The sequence below is a fragment of the Pollicipes pollicipes genome, unplaced genomic scaffold (assembly GCF_011947565.3).
Source record: "Pollicipes pollicipes isolate AB1234 unplaced genomic scaffold, Ppol_2.1 Scaffold_6686;HRSCAF=7923_pilon_pilon_pilon, whole genome shotgun sequence".
Taxonomy (NCBI): domain Eukaryota; kingdom Metazoa; phylum Arthropoda; class Thecostraca; order Pollicipedomorpha; family Pollicipedidae; genus Pollicipes; species Pollicipes pollicipes.
The window spans coordinates 46942320-46959904 of record NW_023596921.1 but is presented as its reverse complement, the minus strand read 5'-3'; the positions used below and the strand labels follow the sequence as shown (position 1 = coordinate 46959904).

General features: G+C 53.8%; 1 protein-coding gene across 1 annotated transcript in view; it reads right to left on the bottom strand.

The window, feature by feature from the left end:
- Window positions 1-469: 469 nt before the first annotated feature.
- The window catches only part of LOC119108441 (cytosolic carboxypeptidase 2), a 28021-nt gene continuing 10905 nt past the window's right edge, over window positions 470-17585 (bottom strand). Inside the window, exons 4-16 of the mRNA XM_037232013.1 lie at window positions 14742-14980; window positions 13605-13754; window positions 11672-11819; window positions 10957-11067; window positions 8298-8408; window positions 6797-6966; window positions 6147-6306; window positions 5668-5895; window positions 4649-4731; window positions 3118-3307; window positions 2611-2834; window positions 707-818; window positions 470-625 (exon numbers count right to left, since the gene is read on the bottom strand). Coding sequence (XP_037087908.1) covers window positions 470-625; window positions 707-818; window positions 2611-2834; window positions 3118-3307; window positions 4649-4731; window positions 5668-5895; window positions 6147-6306; window positions 6797-6966; window positions 8298-8408; window positions 10957-11067; window positions 11672-11819; window positions 13605-13754; window positions 14742-14980 — 2082 coding nt within the window. The remainder of the gene's footprint in view (window positions 626-706; window positions 819-2610; window positions 2835-3117; window positions 3308-4648; window positions 4732-5667; window positions 5896-6146; window positions 6307-6796; window positions 6967-8297; window positions 8409-10956; window positions 11068-11671; window positions 11820-13604; window positions 13755-14741; window positions 14981-17585) is intronic.

The following is a 17585-nucleotide window of genomic DNA, read 5'->3' as shown; positions in this document are numbered from 1 at the left end:
ATAACTGGTGGTGAAACAGCGCTCTTGTGTTGTATGGATACCTCAGGCCAGAAGACCTTCCGGTTTACTGACCGTCTGTGTTGTCATGTGATAGACGTAATTAATCACCAGGAATGCACGCGTTAAAGCGGTATATTCCCTTTGATGAATTCGCGTGATGTTCTTCACTATGTGCGCAACTGGACACGACATACACCCCATCGCCATTCGGGATATCTACATTGACCATCACGTCACCTTCCTGTCAATAATGCGCCGTATCCACCGATGGCCACCGCGCATCATTGCTCCATTGCGTCAATCCCAAAAGACGGTGTTGCTGCTTACGCGAAAAACGAGCTCGGTGAACACCCCAGGCGTGCGGACTTATATTGAAATCAGCTTTATTAAAATCACCACCTTCTAGGGCAGCATCGCCAGGAATAACGCAAGTTGTGCATCAAGCTAGCTACATGACTAAGTTGGTCCGTCATTTCGAGACCTTCGATCTCATCTTGACCTTCCTGACCTTCTTGCCCTTGGTTTTCTTCCTCCTCACGATCGCCTCACTGGGAGCGTTCAGCCCGAGACTCGCACTTCTCTGCGCTTCGCCCGCTTGTGACGTCACTACGCTGGGCGTCGTGGCCTGGCGCGGGGCGACCTCGGGCTGCGGGGGCCGGCCGGCCCTGGCGGCTGTCCTGGCCGCTGTCGGCTGCCAGTACCGTACGGGAGAGTTCGGCAGCGCGCCGTGACCGGACGCCAGCGAGCGCGGCGGCGGCAGGCGAAGCGAGAGACGCTGGGTGCCGGCCGCAAGACGATCCACAGCATCAGGCGGACACCTGGCGACAGAGGTGCGCTAGGACCAGGGACGCTGGGCGGACACCTGGCGGCAGTGAGGTGCACTGAGTCAAGGCAGTCAGGCTGACACCTGGCGGCAGTGAGGTACGCTGGGAGCAAGGCCGCCAGTCGGGCACCGGGCGGCAGTGAGGTACGCTGAGTCAAGGCAGTCAGGCGGACACCTGGCGGCAGTGAGGTACGCTGAGTCAAGGCAGTCAGGCGGACACCTGGCGGCAGTGAGGTACGCTGAGTCAAGGCAGTCAGGCGGACACTCAGCGGCAGTGAGGTACGCTGAGAGCAAGGTTGCCAGGGGGACACTCAGCGGCAGCGAAGTGCGCTGAGAGCATGGCCGCCAGGCGGAACGCTGCGACGCCGCCCACGAAGGAACGAAAGTTTGTAAGGATGGAATAGATACCGAAGGCCTAGGGTGGAACATCATGCTGGTCTTGCATAAATTTCATCGGGAAAGCATGACGCCAACCATTATTCCACAGAAATTAACCATTTAGGTATCGGCGCAGTCACTGAAGTGCGGCTGGAGGCTCCAAGTGACCAGCATGTGTATCTAACAGGATTTGCGAATATTACTGACTCCGCCCCTTCTGTGAGTGGAGTCAGTGCAACGACCACCGAGCATTTCTGGGAACAGCAGGATCCCAGCCATAGAAGTCATTCACCGACTCTAAGCTATGGGAGCGGGGCATGTGGTGGGGACGCCAGCCTACTGACCGCTCCGGGTTGTCTGGCTCCAGGCTATGGGAGTGGGACCTAGTAGGTGGTGGGGACACCAGCTTACTGACCGACCCGGGTTGTCCGGCTCCAGGCTGTGGGAGCGGGGCCGGGCAGGTGTTGGGGACGCCAGCCTACTGACCGCTCTGGGCTGTCCGGCTCCAGGCTGTGGGAGTGGGGCCGGGCAGGTGGTGGGGACGCCAGCCCACTGACCGCTCTGGGTTGTCCGGCTCCAGGCTACGGGAGCGGGGCCGGGCACGTGTTGGGGACACCAGCCCACTGACCGCTCTGGGTTGTCCGGCTCCAGGCTGTGGAAGCGGGGCCGGGCACGTGTTGGGGACACCAGCCCACTGACCGCTCTGGGTTGTCCGGCTCCAGGCTGTGGGAGCGGGGCCGGGCAGGTGGTGGGGACGCCAGCCCACTGACCGCTCTGGGTTGTCCGGCTCCAGGCTACGGGAGCGGGGCCGGGCAGGTGGTGGGGACGCCAGCCCACTGACCGCTCTGGGTTGTCCGGCTCCAGGCTACGGGAGCGGGGCCGGGCACGTGTTGGGGACACCAGCCCACTGACCGCTCTGGGTTGTCCGGCTCCAGGCTGTGGAAGCGGGGCCGGGCACGTGTTGGGGACACCAGCCCACTGACCGCTCTGGGTTGTCCGGCTCCAGGCTGTGGGAGCGGGGCCGGGCAGGTGGTGGGGACGCCAGCCCACTGACCGCTCTGGGTTGTCCGGCTCCAGGCTACGGGAGCGGGGCCGGGCAGGTGGTGGGGACGCCAGCCCACTGACCGCTCTGGGTTGTCCGGCTCCAGGCTACGGGAGCGGGGCCGGGCACGTGTTGGGGACACCAGCCCACTGACCGCTCTGGGTTGTCCGGCTCCAGGCTGTGGGAGCGGGGCCGGGCAGGTGGTGGGGACACCAGCCCACTGACCGCTCTGGGTTGTCCGGCTCCAGGCTGTGGGAGCGGGGCCGGGCACGTGTTGGGGACACCAGCCCACTGACCGCTCTGGGTTGTCCGGCTCCAGGCTGTGGGAGCGGGGCCGGGCACGTGTTGGGGACACCAGCCCACTGACCGCTCTGGGTTGTCCGGCTCCAGGCTGTGGGAGCGGGGCCGGGCCAGCGGGGGCACCGTCAGCCGGGGCCCGGCCGGGCACGTCTGCACCGCGCGCACGCCCGTGAAGAAGCGCGCTGAGCCAGGCCGGCTGCAGTGGCTCGGAGAGCGTCCTGGAGAGCGGGGCAGGCCCGCCGACAGCTCACAGGAAGCCGCAGTCTTCCCCGCTGTCGTCTCCTGTCCAGCCTGTCGAAAAGAAATATCACCCTTTGGGCTCATCCTTGAGCAATGCACATATTTTTGTGGGTTACACCAAATGTTCAAATACTCTTTACATGCTCCAGAAAATGCATGGAAAGAGATGTTGAGGACAATAGGTTCAGTGTGACATAACTCCCGAAAGGGGCGTTGTATAATGAATCCATGTAATCGTAAAGGAACGCTGATCTCATGCAAAAGGCAGGATTTTTGTGGGCGACGTCACCCCCGGGTAATATTGTTCAAGCAAGTGCCGTTGCTCCTATCGTACCTGCGGGGAGCGGATTGGAGAAGGCTGCCTGCTGCTCTCGCTGGGAGATCGCAGTGTGATCCTGGTCAGCGTCTGAGGTGTCTTGTCTCGCTTCTTCCACGACATCAGAGACTGCAACTTCTTGTTCTGCCACTTCTTTCCGGCCTTCTTGGTCTTAGACACGGGCCCTTCTTCGTCGGAATCGTCAGCACTGGGGAGAACGGTGGTTGCTGCCTTTACGAGCATACAATAACCTGTTCCATAAGCGCGTCCCTATGATAGCCTATGTGCCGTACGGGCCTCTGGACGCTGCTCTCCAGTTTTTCGCCGACAGCTCCCCCCCCCCCCCCGCCCCCTCCGTCCCTTCCAAAGGAAAGGCACAGCACGCTGAAATTTGGCTTCATTAGTCATGCTCATCTTTACGCACCTGTTACAATGTTCACTTGATGTGTCAGTAGAGTGTTGAACGAAGCCATACTTCTCTGGGACAGTTTGATGGACAATAATCCAGTTGCGTTCATAATAACGGCTAATTTCATTGACCTCAGGCCAGTTATGGAGGTCAAAGCGAGGTCGAAACTCAATTGCTTGTTCACTGGATAACTTGCTGTACGGGGTAGTTTTAATGCTCATTTCCAATTTCTTGATCACATGAGCATCAAAACACATTTTGTCGGGGTTTCTCGATGATCAGAGGTCACTGACCTCAAATGGCCCCGATCAATTATTTTAAACCCATTTGACCTAGTTCTTTACAGTATCAGTTTTTAAAGATGCCAGCACCAGTAATTCTTATTTTACCCTGCAGGAATGATTTTGCGGTTTCGAGCAATCTAACGTTTGACCTGGAATGGCTTCACGTCGATATTTGGACCAGCTTAAAATGGTGCTTGGGTGTCTTTCAAGTGTTCCGTCAACTCATAACGACACTCGCAATTCCAAACAGGCCGCAGCAATGTGTTTTAAGCTTGGCGAAAACGCGGATGTTAGACCTGAGCATTCCAAGGGCGTGCCGTAGACAGCTAGCAAATCCAGCGGCCTTCAAATCAACCGGAAGTCATATTTGCGGTGCTTTTGATCGGTTTTGGCGGAACCTCTCCGCCATCTCTTTTTGTGTCATAAATTTGAGCTGACTGGAGGAGTGCCGCCCCCCCCCCCCCCCCCCCACCCCCAACCCCGGTCCAGCGAAGGTGGCGCTGGAGACCGGCTCGTCGTAGGATCGATGAATGCAATGCGAAGCTTTGAGGATGTACCGGTTAGGTGACGTTAAGTGACGTAACAGAAATGCCCTTTTGGAATAGTGTTGCTATTCCAGATGCTTATTTCGGCAACTGCCAATTCAGGTCGTGCTACGAATGAATGTGTAATGGAAATGTCTGCAGATTTTTCGTCACCTACTGGACTTGTGTTAGCTACCGACACTCTTCAAAACCTCAGAATGTGGCTGTCAACACGCTAGTTGTAAAGGAAGCGCCGCACACCATCAACATCTGATGACTAGGGAAGTCTCCGCCGCAGATCTCCAGACGAAGATGCAGCACCACAGTCATACCTGGAGGACTCGGTGCCTTCGGTCGGCTCGGCGTAGCCGTACTGCTCCTTCAGGGTAGTCATCGCCCTCTCGCGCACGCGCTCCTACATCACCTGGGGCCAGAGCAGCGTGACTTCACGTACCATTAAACACCGGGTCGGCGTCTGTTGTACAGCGGTGAGACGGCTGCGTGCCAGCTCGGAAGCAGGTTGTTAAATGACGTCGCAGCGCAGCAAACAGTGTGCCAGGGGGTCGCGACCGCCCAACCCCCGCAGCTCTCAGGCAGGCGGCGGCACATCAGGTGCCGACTCTCACAGGATCAAATCGATTAATTAATCTGCAGGCAGTGCCGCCCATCAGCAGTCCAGGCACGCGCCAACGAGTTTGACGATAGCCACAGCGCATTGAGATGTCAGATGCGTATGGCAAAATATTGCAGCAACAGGTAAAGAAGGGTAACTGGTCCCTAGCATCTGTCCGCGTAGCTGATGAATGGGTGGGACGCCTTTTGCGGGTTCAAAGCATACTCACATATTTTACGAATCCATGAGAGCGTGATAAAATAGAACGAGACGTCAAGTCAGTGATATAATTGTTAGTTAGGTGACTTAAAAGTAGGTTTGCAAAGCATGACACAGTAAAAAGTACAAGAAATTGTTATGAGCATAAGACAAAAGGGGGACGATCGCTGCACCCACCCTCACGTGACAGTGAAAAGTTTAAATGGTTAAAATAAAAAATGCGTGTAAGTGCAAAATAACAGTCGTGGCTAAATAACGTCGACTACGTTCTGTCCTAAACGCTCCCATTATTTGATTTCTGTCAACGTGCTGATTGGCTTCCCTCACCGACCCTGAAGCGTTACGTCACAATACATTTGCCTCATACACCATGGCTGAGTCTCACACGTCTCTCACACGTATCTCACACGTCTCTCACACGTCTCCCCATGTCCGCGACCCTTCACGTGATCACGGAGCCCCTCGCCCCCCGTTTTGGTTCACGTGATTACCAGCGCCACCTGTCCACGCCAGCCGGACCTTGAGCGGAGACGTGTCGACAAACTCCAGCAGCGTCTCGCAGAAGCGCTGGCCAATGAGCTCGTAGTCGTGCGCGCGGTAGTGGGTGTTGGCACGCGACCGCTGGCTCGAGCCGGCCGAGCTGGCCTCCAGCGTGTAGGCGTTGGTAATGCCCATAGCCCACATCACGACGCGGCCGGTGCCCTCCTTCGACTTCTGCACAGTGAACTGGCAGCTGTCGAAGTCGAACTGACGGCATGTAAGTCGGTTAGACCAGGCGGCGAAGCCCACGAAGTGGAACGGGTCAATAAGTGAATGCTTCGAAGCGTGGAATTCACGTATAGCTTATCAGTACCTCCTTAAGAATACGAACTGTCGGTGCAGGTATGAACAACGGCAAAATGAGAAACCGCTTGACTTTTCCCCCCAGAACACCACATATGCTGTTGTCCAGAGATGCGTAGCAGCGCGGCCTTAAGCTACGTCAGGTTGAAGCTGACCAGGTTGCGTGCCATCTTGTCCAGGAGGAAGGGGAAGACTTTCTCGGTAAGGTAGCGGGTGGAGTTACGGCGGTTCTCGCAGCCGTAGATGAAGGCGTTCTGACGCCTCGAGTGGCCATGAAAGTCGCAATAGACGGTCACACCTGTCTCCTCCATCAGTCTGGCGGCGCGGCAACTTCATCAGCCCCACTGTCAGTATGCGTTACGGGCATGACGTCAAGCAGACATTCTCAACCGGACATACGGCAGACACAAGGCTCACGGCGACTTCGCGGTCTCACTCTGGGTGCAAGGGTCCAGCTGCGAGGGTGTCACACCAGCACAATGTCACGTGAGCACAACGGCCAGATAACATGGACACACCATTGACCTGATGGCCCGCGGGTATAACCAATGTGATGGATAGGGGACGGGGAGCGGAAAGCAGCTCTTAGCATATCTAGAGTCACTCGAGACCAAAGTGGGAGACGCGGGGCGTTAGATACAGGTGCAGTCCTAACTGGAGTAGTATGTGAATTACAAGAAGCTATGGGACGCAGCTGCGAAAGAAAAATATGCGATCACCACCGCACTGTATCCTTTGCGCTTCAGCACATTCGAGTTACACCGTTCGGCCCGCGCTCCCGGTGACGCTGGGTGGTGCTGCTGACCTCCTGACGAGCAGCTTGAGGTGCCAGACGGCCGGGTACAGGTGGCGGTGGGTGTGCTTGAACTGGCGGTTCACGTCACGCCCCGCCAGCGAGCAGCGCGAGTTGCCGACGATCACGCCATCCGGGTTCAGCATCGGTACGATCTTGAACACGAAACGCTGCCGCAGCAACTGGAACGGGGTGGCGGGAACGACGTGCCGATTATATGGGGCTCGGCTGCTGGGAGTTGGTGAGGTACACCCCGGACGCAAGTTTAAATACAAAAGGTGAGGAGTATGCACTATCAGCTGAATATTCTCTTGAGAACCTTATTTATAAATGCGGTCTGATCGGTAATCCAGCGAATACACCTGGTTCGCACACTGACGACGGAACTGCACCACATGATCATGTCATTACCGCTCAGCAAGACAGATAGCAGGACGTGTAGAAGCGCAGGCAAATCCAATGTGTGATTATTTTGCTTTGTTGGTCAGCTGCTGCGAAACCGTGTGCCGTGTTTTCCGAACTTAAATGGCAGAGCGTTTCTATGCTGTTTTCCGATTGTTGGCCTTCGCGTTACTTAGGGCATCAGACCACGTTACAATAATACTGGGACCTGTTTTGCGCGTTCTGGTTTTTGCGAAAACCGCTGGATTGATCCAACCCAGTCCAATTGACAGTCGACGACCCTGCATTTTCAGGGCACCCGCATTGTAGGCGTTAGGCTCAGCATCTCGATCAAAGCCTGCAACACGTTTTAAAGACATAAAAACATCCAGTGCGCGCCCTTTCCTTGCATCGCCTGTACCGCTACCCCACCGTGCGGCGCCTGTACCGGTACCCTGCCGTGCGGCGCCTGTGCCGGTACCCCGCCTTGCAGCGTCTGTGCCGGTACCTCGCCCTGCGGCGCCTGTGCCGCTACCCCGCCCTGCGACGCCTGTGCTGTTACCCGCGAGCGCAGTGCCGGTACCACCCCGCCTCGCCCTGTGCTGTTACCCGCCTACGGCGGCAGTGACGGTACCCCGCCATGCGGCGCCCGTGCTGTTCACCCCCGCCACGGCGGCATGCCGGTACCCGCTGCGCCTTGCCGGCTACCCCGCCCTGCGACGCCTGTGCTGTTACCCCGCCGTACGGCGGCAGTGCCGGTACCCCGCCATGCGGCGCCTGTGCTGTTACCCCGCCATACGCGGGCGTGTGCCGTACCCCCCTGCGCCCCTATGCTGTTACCCTGCGTGCCCCGTGCGGCGCGCTGTACCCCGCCGCCGGCAGTTGAATGCGGCGCCTATGCTGTTACCCCCCATACGCCAGCCGCGTGCAGGCCCCTGCGGCGCCTGTGCTTGTACCCCGCCGTAGGCGCAGTGCCGGTACCCAGCGCGCCTGGCTGTTACCCCGACCAGCCAGGCGCCTGTGCTGTTACCCCGCCATACGGCGGCAGTGCCGGTACCCCGCCATGCGGCGCCTGTGCTGTTACCCCGCCATACGGCGCCTGTGCCGGTACCCCGCCGTGCGGTGCACTGACCTCAGCAGTCCGGCTTTGCGATGTGAGGAAGTTGAGGACGCCGCGCATCATCCACGAGGCCTGTGTCTCGCCTGGGTGGACGCGAGCCGTCAGGACCACCGCCCGCCGGCTCTGGAACAGCGTGGCTTCACTTCAGCTGGACAGACGCCCTCGACAGCGGCCCGCCCACACTCGGCGTGATCGTAAGAGCGGGCCATCCGGCCGACCGGCCCTCCGTACCTGTATTCCATCTTAAGTACAAAGTTCAAACCGGGGTCAAAACTAGTCTACTTTTTTACTCGAGGACTTGCTGCACGGGACAGCTTCGCCTGGGTGGAGGTCCTCATTTCGAATACACTTATGGCAGGGACCGCAGCAGTCGTGTGACTGAACTTTTTAGAAGTCAAAATAGACGACTGATCTAAAATGACCCAGGCTGACATCTTGTTTTTAGAAGCATACCGCTTACTTAATCCCTGACGCCGATTTGAGTGGCAAAATAGGAGCAGCCCGTAGTTTTTTGGTCAGCGTGACCATGTAAAGTTCTAAGTCACTGACTATATGAACGCTATTGGCCCTTTGCTTAGAATAAGTATCCAGGTTCACGGCCGTTGCGTCGGGAGGTCTGGGAACACCTCAAGTCAATCTGAAATTTGACATTGTTTGATCTTATTTGGCCCCAAGGTCATTACCTAGAAGCCTCACATTTTGAGACAGTTAAGTTGTCATGCAGGCAACCCATCCTGTGACTATGGTCTCTCTAGCTCTCTTAGTTTTTTTAAAATATTGTGGGGGAGGTCAGCTTAACCCCACCTGAGCGAAGGGTATTTAAGTGGCCAGCCGGGCGTGTGTCTTAAATGACAAGCTCCTAAGCCTCTTGATGAGCCATACAACATACCAGCTTTCTCGTTTGGGAGAGGCTCCCAAATTTCCTCGCCCTATTTCATCATCACACTGCCGAAATAGTGAAATGAGTACATTTACTGAACAAGCGCCAACGAATGCAACCACAAATCGAACATGAGTTTATAAACGAACACATAAAACGAACACAACCACCATCGAAATAAGGATGGCCCAAATGTAGAAAACCAACACTTCATAACGCGTTCGTTCAGTTTAGTGTCGTTCGAGGACTCTGTGTAAGGCATTCTGCCACCTGCTGTTTCTACTTTCCAACCGCATTTTCCCTGCATGAACAAAGAACACCGCACATGTCCCTTGACCCCGCTTCGGCTGGCGTGACTTTGGTCGCTGCGAGCGCTGGCGTGACTTTGGGCACGCCGTTTCGGCGAGCCGACCCGTCAGCTGAGTGCCGCGGCGCCGATCAGCTGCCGGCCAGGGCAGCGCCCAATTACCAAACCGCTTGGTCAATGATTGGAAAGGGCGACGACAAGGCTCGGGCGGCACTGAGGCGGCATCGACCAAACATTCAGTGCGGGCGCCAGCCAACTGGCCAGGGTGGTGGGGTGCGGCACGTGGCCACAGGCGACGCAGGCCGGCCCAGCGGGACAAGCGTATTGCCGGGCGCCACTCCGGGGACCATCACGACAAAGAGCAAGTGAGGGATATAAGGGGAAATAAATGTCAAGTGATCGTTGCCGAAACTGACCCAGATGTTGGCGACCCTAATGGCATGGGTCTGGGAACAGTAGACTTATTCTGCGGTGCGCTTAGCGAACAGATACGCTCAAGCGATCAACATAGGTCAACAACTTGGTCGGGGTCGCTTTGCTCGCAGGCATTTGTCAGCTGCATTTGCGGCACCAGCACTGCCTGTCGCAACAAAGTTGTTCAAAGCTGTTATCATCATGGTCTTTGCTGGCAATAGGCCGTGATGATAACAAGGATGTGGATTGTTGACTCTACTGTTTAGTATTGATCCTACGCCCGTATAGGTACCTCGGCGCACCCCTTGATCCTCGTCGTGTTGCTCCATTTCCGGATTTGATGAGGTCTGAGGCTCTGCGAGAGCGTGTAAGTTGCAGAAACGCGCTAAATTGTTTGGAGGAAACTTCGTTACTGGCCGTTTTAGCGGGAGGCTCGAAAGAAAGTTGTGGCGATGGTTTTTCAACTTTGTTTAATATTGATCGAGGCGCCTGCGTCCTCAAAGGTACCGCGGCATGCCTCAGCAGCTGGTGGTCCTCGTCGTGTTGTTCCGCCTCTGGACTTGATGACTCCTTAAGCTCTGCGAGAGCGTAAAAGTTGCAAAAATGTGCTGAAGTGTCTGGAGGGAACTTTGCTATTGGCCTATTCAGTAGGAGGCTCAAAAGAAAGCTGTTGAGTTGCATTTCCAACTCTGCCTCAAACACATTTCATATAATGCGCTTCGCTGCGATCATTTTCTGCATGCAACAGCTGCATGGGGATATAAGAATTGTGCGCATTGTGAACATATATAAAATAGTGTGTGCTAATACAGGACTTTTCGAATACTTTATAGCACCCGTTGTACGTAAAAAATCGAAGCACGCTACATGACCTGAAAACACTTCCCAGACGCTGCCATAGCACGCATCGACTTAAACTTCAAAAAGGACCGATACCGATAACGCGTCTACAACAAAGGTGTCATTCGGCATCTCAACGTCCATCGGAAGAAGGCCAGAGAAGAGCTCTGGGCTTGGCAGAGGCCCACAGCCCAACGTCACACGCTCAAGAGGGACGGAGCCGGCGGTACCTTGGTGGCCGGTGCGTCCGGTGCCGTGATGGTCAGCAGGTAGATGGGGTTGCCTGCCAAAGACCGGCACAGCACCCGCTGGTGGCAGATGCTGGAGATGAACGTGTCTCCCTGAAAAGGCGAACACGTAGAACAACTGAGCTTGCTGGGCTGACCCGTGAGAGGCGTAGATTCCACAAGACGCTAATATACCGCAGCAAAACCACCGTGTGATCTTCTGGAACTGGCGTCCAGGATAGTTGTGCAGGGTAGTGCAGGGTTGTGCAGGGTAGTATGCTCTGCACCATACAGAATCATATCATATCGACCACAGGCTAATAACGGCAATCAAAAGGACATCAGCGTTTCCTTTAACCTTGAGCTCATGACGGTTTGAGATCTGACCTGCCTTTGATCTGATCACCGCTTGAGTACTAAAGCGAACAAATAAAGCATTCCACCAAAAGTTCTTGCCGATTTTCCGGTAACGGAACAACACTGCTCACCCAAAAGATCGGAGGCTTCTGCAGAAATATCAAAATTTCGGGAACATTCGTTCCATATATGGCCTTGGTCCTAATCGATTCAATGACAGGGCCTGAGATTACGGGCGCCTGGGCTGCCTCAAGGCATAGAAAGTCCCGCTCCTGTATCGGGATATGTGAAGTCCCGCTCCTGTATATGGTATCGCCATGAAACGTGGGGCTTGCTGGCATTTAGAACAGTCGCAACTTGCCTGCATCTGCCGCAGGTGATCTTGCAGCGCCGAGAACGTGTACGGCAATCCGCTCGCCAAGAACACGGTGTCGTTGTCGTAAGGGAACTCCAGTGTGAAGCTCAGCACGTACGACAGCTCAGCGCGCTCCTGGTCTTCGCCGCTCCTCCTGGCCGTAACGGGATATTTTAAGTATGGAACAGAGCTTTTGTTCCAGCAGACAACAACGAAAGGAAGATTATAAAACGTGGCTTATATAATTAAGGGTCGTAACAAAACAAGACAAAAATTCTAGTGTTCTTTTATTTTGGGCGAGAACGAAGAACACCCAAACGAGCATGAGCTGCTTAATGTTGTACGTATAACTTCGCATGCAGGCAGCACTGCAAAATTTATATGCCAACCTGAAATCAGATGAAGAGGAAAAATAACAGTTTAGATTCCCTGTTGGGTATCATCCAAGAAGAGGTGCAATGCTAAGTGTGCTGTGCGTTTGAAAGGGCTGCAAAAGTAACAGGCTCTGCGGCCGGATGGGTTTCAAAAGTAGAAGACTGTACAATGGAGTTACACAAGGAACAGTCTGTGCCATCGAGTGGGTTACACAAGTAACAGTCTGTGTCATCGATTGGGTTACACAAGTAACGTCTGTGCCATCGAGTGGGCTACACAAGTAACAGTCCGTGCCATTGAGTGGGTTACACAAGTAACACACCGTGACATCAAGTGGGTTACACAAGTGACAGGCTATGCGGTCGAATTGGTTACAAAATGCGCTATCAAAAAGATAGCGCATATCAAAAACAGAGTCGTTGAGTCCAGTATTCCGTTGTATTGCTAAGGATGGCCCATATATTTATCATAGAGTTCATAATATACAAACTGGTCATCCTAGAACCATCCTAGGCTGGGCATATTAAGCAGCCAAGACGCATGGAAGTCTTTGGCCCCAGTCGGACCATCACCACCAGTCACCACAAGGGGGATGGGAGGGGCGGGGGGGGGGGGCGCATGGTCCCAAAAGCTCTCCCCCTGGCTACGCCTCTGCTGTTAGGTATGCCATCACCGAATAAGGACAGTTTAGAAGAAAACAGCTCCGTTTTGGTGAGACAACGACCATTTCAAACAGTATACTTCAATCCCGTACCAAATGTAGGGACCTATGGTGACCTTTCCACGTCAGATGACTATTGGATCTTGCTTACAGTTAACCCGATATGGAACACGTGTGTGTTTTCTTCCGTCGGCAAAGTATTGCTGCCCAGAAATTTTTGCTTCAACTCCGTATTCCATTTCCAGTTTGAATATTTTGGACGGAACTCTGTTTTTAAAAACAATGATGCTAATGAACACGTTTTTACCCAAGTTTTTGTGCGCCCTCGCCGCGGAAAATAAAGATCATTTGTTGTTATCAGATAGGTGTTCCAAAGTCGAAAAATATTTAAACACAAGACAAAATATCGCGCATTTTCAATTCGTCAAAAATTGTAATATACTTCCAAATGCCACCGGGTCTAAATGCTTTTTGTCACAAAGCTTAAAGTATTTCTAACTATTCGAAATCAATTGAAATTCTCCCTCAGCATCAGAGTCCAAAACCAAGGTATTCAAAATTGGGGAGTGGTGAGTGCACCTTTTGTGCTTGACTAGGCGCCAAGCCCTGGGGGCTCTGAATACCCCCCCCCCCCCCCCAACCACTACCATCACAACACACACTTTTCGAGAACCATCAACTTGAATTACTACAGTATAAAGAGAAAGCACATAATAAGTAAAACAAAACGCGATGCATTGGCAGAGGAAACCGCGACTTTTAAAGTATCTCGCCTTACGAAATGTTCATTTGCCTCAACCCCTAACGGAGCACATGGACCTGAAGTGGCTGCCACTACCGCAGGACTCAATGTTAAAAAGTATTAACAAATATTTAAAAAACCGTGAGGCGTCGGCTGCTGACCTGGTCACCTGGCAGGGGTAATAGGCGATCTCGGAGCCGGCGCGCCGCCAACCAGCACCGGTTCTTTGGGCGGCACCGACGGAGTACATCAGCAGCTTCTGGCCGCACGTGAACAGGGAAGAGCAGCGCGCGAAGTTCGTCACCGAGAACCTGCAGACGTCAGTCAGGCGGACAGGTGGAGGGCGATGCCGGGCGGGGGCAATGGCGAACCGCACTGAACCCTGCACTCATTGTCATTCGACAATGAGTGACCTAGCCGACAAGGGTGGACTTGGTGGTGGGCAATTTTAAATGCCGGTGCACGACCAACCTACTGGTGAATAAGATTTGAGAGAAGAATTACCCATGCCTAGAGCGAGGGAGTCACAGAGGCGTTTTGTACCGGGCAGGCATGAGTCCGAGTCCGGCCAGACTGGGACACGAGCACGGACTCATGGCTTTTCAGACATGCGCTCAGTTGAATGGTTATTTTTTTCCTGTGAATCAGAAATGTGGAGTGGACTAATCAAGGATCTCTGCATATGTCACTGGACATTGTTTTTATGTTTGTTTCATACACAGCAAGAGGTACATTTAAATTACTAAATATTTATCGAAGAGTTTCGGCTTGCTAGCCAGCATGCAACTATTGGTTTCTCTCATCATAGATCCCTTTTGAAAGTGATGTATTCAGACCAGAAAATTTATGATTTAGATCCAAGAACTCAGGCCCGGACTTGGACTCTCTAAGACCTCTGACTCTCAGACTCCGCCTTAATACGATTCATCGTTGGCCGTGTTCGCCTTTGGGACATGTATCAGTCCGTGACAAGGTATGCCTAGAATACAGAAAACAAGTCCGATGAAGGATTCTGAGACCATGTATCTGCCCCACCCGACCTCGTCAACCAAACCGGATATGTCTTGGTCAGGCCCATCGAACGTGCTCCCACAGTGGTATCGGGTCAGTGCTTACGCAGCAGGCTTTGTCCAGGAAGGACTCTGAGTCCAAAGTAGTTCCCATAACAAACAATGGAACTAAAACTTAACTGCTTAGCTGTTTTAAGTATCGTCATGCACGTTCATCTCGGGGGCCAAGAGGCTGAGGCCACTGACCGATGACTGACACGTAAGGGGGCGTCGAGCCCCTTTCCTCACCTGTATAGCACGCCTGCACGCATATTCGTCACGCGAAAGTAGAACCACTGCGTATGCCTCTCCGTGAACAGATCATTGCGCATGCGCAGCTGGTAGTAGTTGCCGGACACGTGGACTGCCTGCTGGAGATTGCCCGACTCGAAACGGGACTCGAACTGCAGCACGCCCTCCAGCTCGGGCTGGGACTCGTCGTCGGCTGCGACGGCTGACTCCACTCGCTCGGGACAGGACTTGCTGAACTGGGGCCATGGACAGAGCACGATCTTCAGTACATGTCGGCAGGGGTCACAGGTCGGCTCAGGTCACACCACTCGGTAAGCGGGGGTGACCAGCATGGTTAATGCAATGTATGGCTACAGCGTTAACGGTTACGAAGCGATGAAGAGGTCATCACAAAACACGACTGGCGCCGCGGCGACTGCAGCTGGCTGGACGCACACACGCCTGGTGTGATGAGCGGGCGAGTGAGCATCCGTCTGGTACGTGCTTGAAATGTAACGAGCATATTGATTCATTCGTACGTTAGATCTCGAGATCATGGTTGAAAAAACCGCTCACTCTGCAGCAATGTCACTATCCTATGCAGTAGCTAACAATCAAGCAGCAAGACTCTCTCTCTCTCTCTCTCTCTCTCTCTCTCCTCTCTCTCTCTCTCTCTCTCTCTCTCTCTCTCTCTCTCTCTCTCTCTCTCTCTCTCTCTCTCTCTCTCTCTCTCTCTCTCTCTCTCTCTCTCTCTCTCTCTCTCTCTCTCTCTCTCTCTCTCTCTCCTCTCTCTCTCTCTCTCTCTCTCTCTCTCTCTCTCTCTCTCTCCTCTCTCTCTCTCTCTCTCTCTCTCTCTCTCTCTCTCTCTCTCTCTCTCTCTCTCTCTCTCTCTCTCTCTCTCTCCTCTCTCTCTCTCTCTCTCTCTCTCTCTCTCTCTCTCTCTCTCTCTCTCTCTCTCTCTCTCTCTCTCTCTCTCTCTCTCTCTCTCTCTCTCTCTCTCTCTCTCTCTCTCTCTCTCTCTCTCTCTCTCTCTCTCTCTCTCTCTCTCTCTCTCTCTCTCTCTCTCTCTCTCTCTCTCTCTCTCTCTCTCTCTCTCTCTCTCTCTCTCTCTCTCTCTCTCTCTCTCTCTCTCTCTCTCTCTCTCTCTCTCTCTCTCTCTCTCTCTCTCTCTCTCTCTCTCTCCTTCTCTCCCCCTCTTTCTCTCTCTCTCTATTTTTATTTCTCTCCTCTCTCTCTCCCCTCTCCGTCTTCCTCTCTTCTCCATGCCTTTCTCACAAATGACATCACAGATGCACCCTGTCGGCCGCCAGCCGCCAGCCGACCGACGGGTGGGCCGATTCCGGCCGAACCGGCGTACAGACGGCACACGGGCCGGCGTACAGGTGGCCGACGAGAGCCGCCGCGGCCCACGCCGCCGAGTGAGCGCCAATTTCACCCTACAGAAGCCAAATCACATTCGCGGCGACGGCGAGCCGGGCCAGATGGGCGGCTCGTTATCACGGCCGAGTACGATGGAGTCGGCGCCAGATGTCCCCGGCAGATGGGCGGAGCTCTCTGCAGTCGTGGAAGGGGAAACCTCCGGAAAGGAGGAATTGTCACGATTCAAATAGCAGGGTTTCTCGTCAGCCGTGGTTACGCGCACTTTTGGAGCTCACTGAGTGGTGTGCCCGTTACTTGGTCTTGAAGTTAGTCTGCGGGCTGGATCCCGCTAATACTGTCGGCATTGTCGACGCAGTCGGCGGCGAAAAGGTGCTTCCTTGCACGGTGCTCCGCGGTATTTGAGAAGATGCATATCCGAAGCCCGTGCTGTACTCAGGACCATGTCATATGCACCATGCGGGACGGCATGGGCAAATGCTTAATGAGCGCTGTCCGATTGTTCTTCTGGCGAACCATCTATGAACACTTATCCTGGGTGGCAAACCTGCGACTTCGCGTTTCACCGTAACCCAAAAGTGGTCAGAATAACTTTTGCTCTCTATGGAAGTCGGGCTTCCGCAACGACGATTGCGTCTCTGTGCGTCTCTGTATGCTTTCTTACTGCGAGCATTTTACGCAGCGCGGTCAACGAGGTCGTAGAGAGGTGATGTCTGTAACTTACATCTTCACTATGTTCGTCAAACGATATCACCTGCGACATGAAACACAGCCAGTCTTGGTTAAAGGAAATGCTTTATGTTTGAGGATGTTGAAGCAAACATCAGATGTGACGAAACAAGCTCACTTATGAGTCCTGGTAAACTTTTAAGTAGAAGAGACTGCTCTAGACAACACAATATCTTTGTTTAGTAAAGATACTCTTCAATGCGTCATTGCTTGATTGCGTCATCATAACTTGCGCAATTTTGATTAAGGGCAAATTTATGGCTGATATATCTGAAAATCGTGGTCACAAAGCCAAATACGAACGATTCGACCATTACACTTTTCTCAGCCTTGATTCCCGCAGGACTTATGAATCGGCAGGATTTGACTGACATCATTATGACGTCATGAATGCCAAGGTAACCTTGAGGGTAATAATAACCAAGGTAATAATCTCCCAGTTTTTGCCATGGCGTAGCTCGGACAAAATGAATTTAGGTCTTACGAAGGGCAGGGCTTTGAACTGCACCAACAGGTCTTCAAGATGGTTATTTTAGGTCACAACACCATGGAAATGTGGAACACTCACTTTGAACTCGGATAAATACATGGCACCATTAATTGGAACGGTGACGTTGCTTTTGACCGCCTCACGCTTTTCGAGACAAGATTATGGCAAAGTTTCAGCTTCGTCTGGAATCGCGTGGTGAAAGTGATTTAAAATAGGCATGTAGCTTCGTTCTTCTACCATTTTAAGGATTCAACGATTCGGGATTA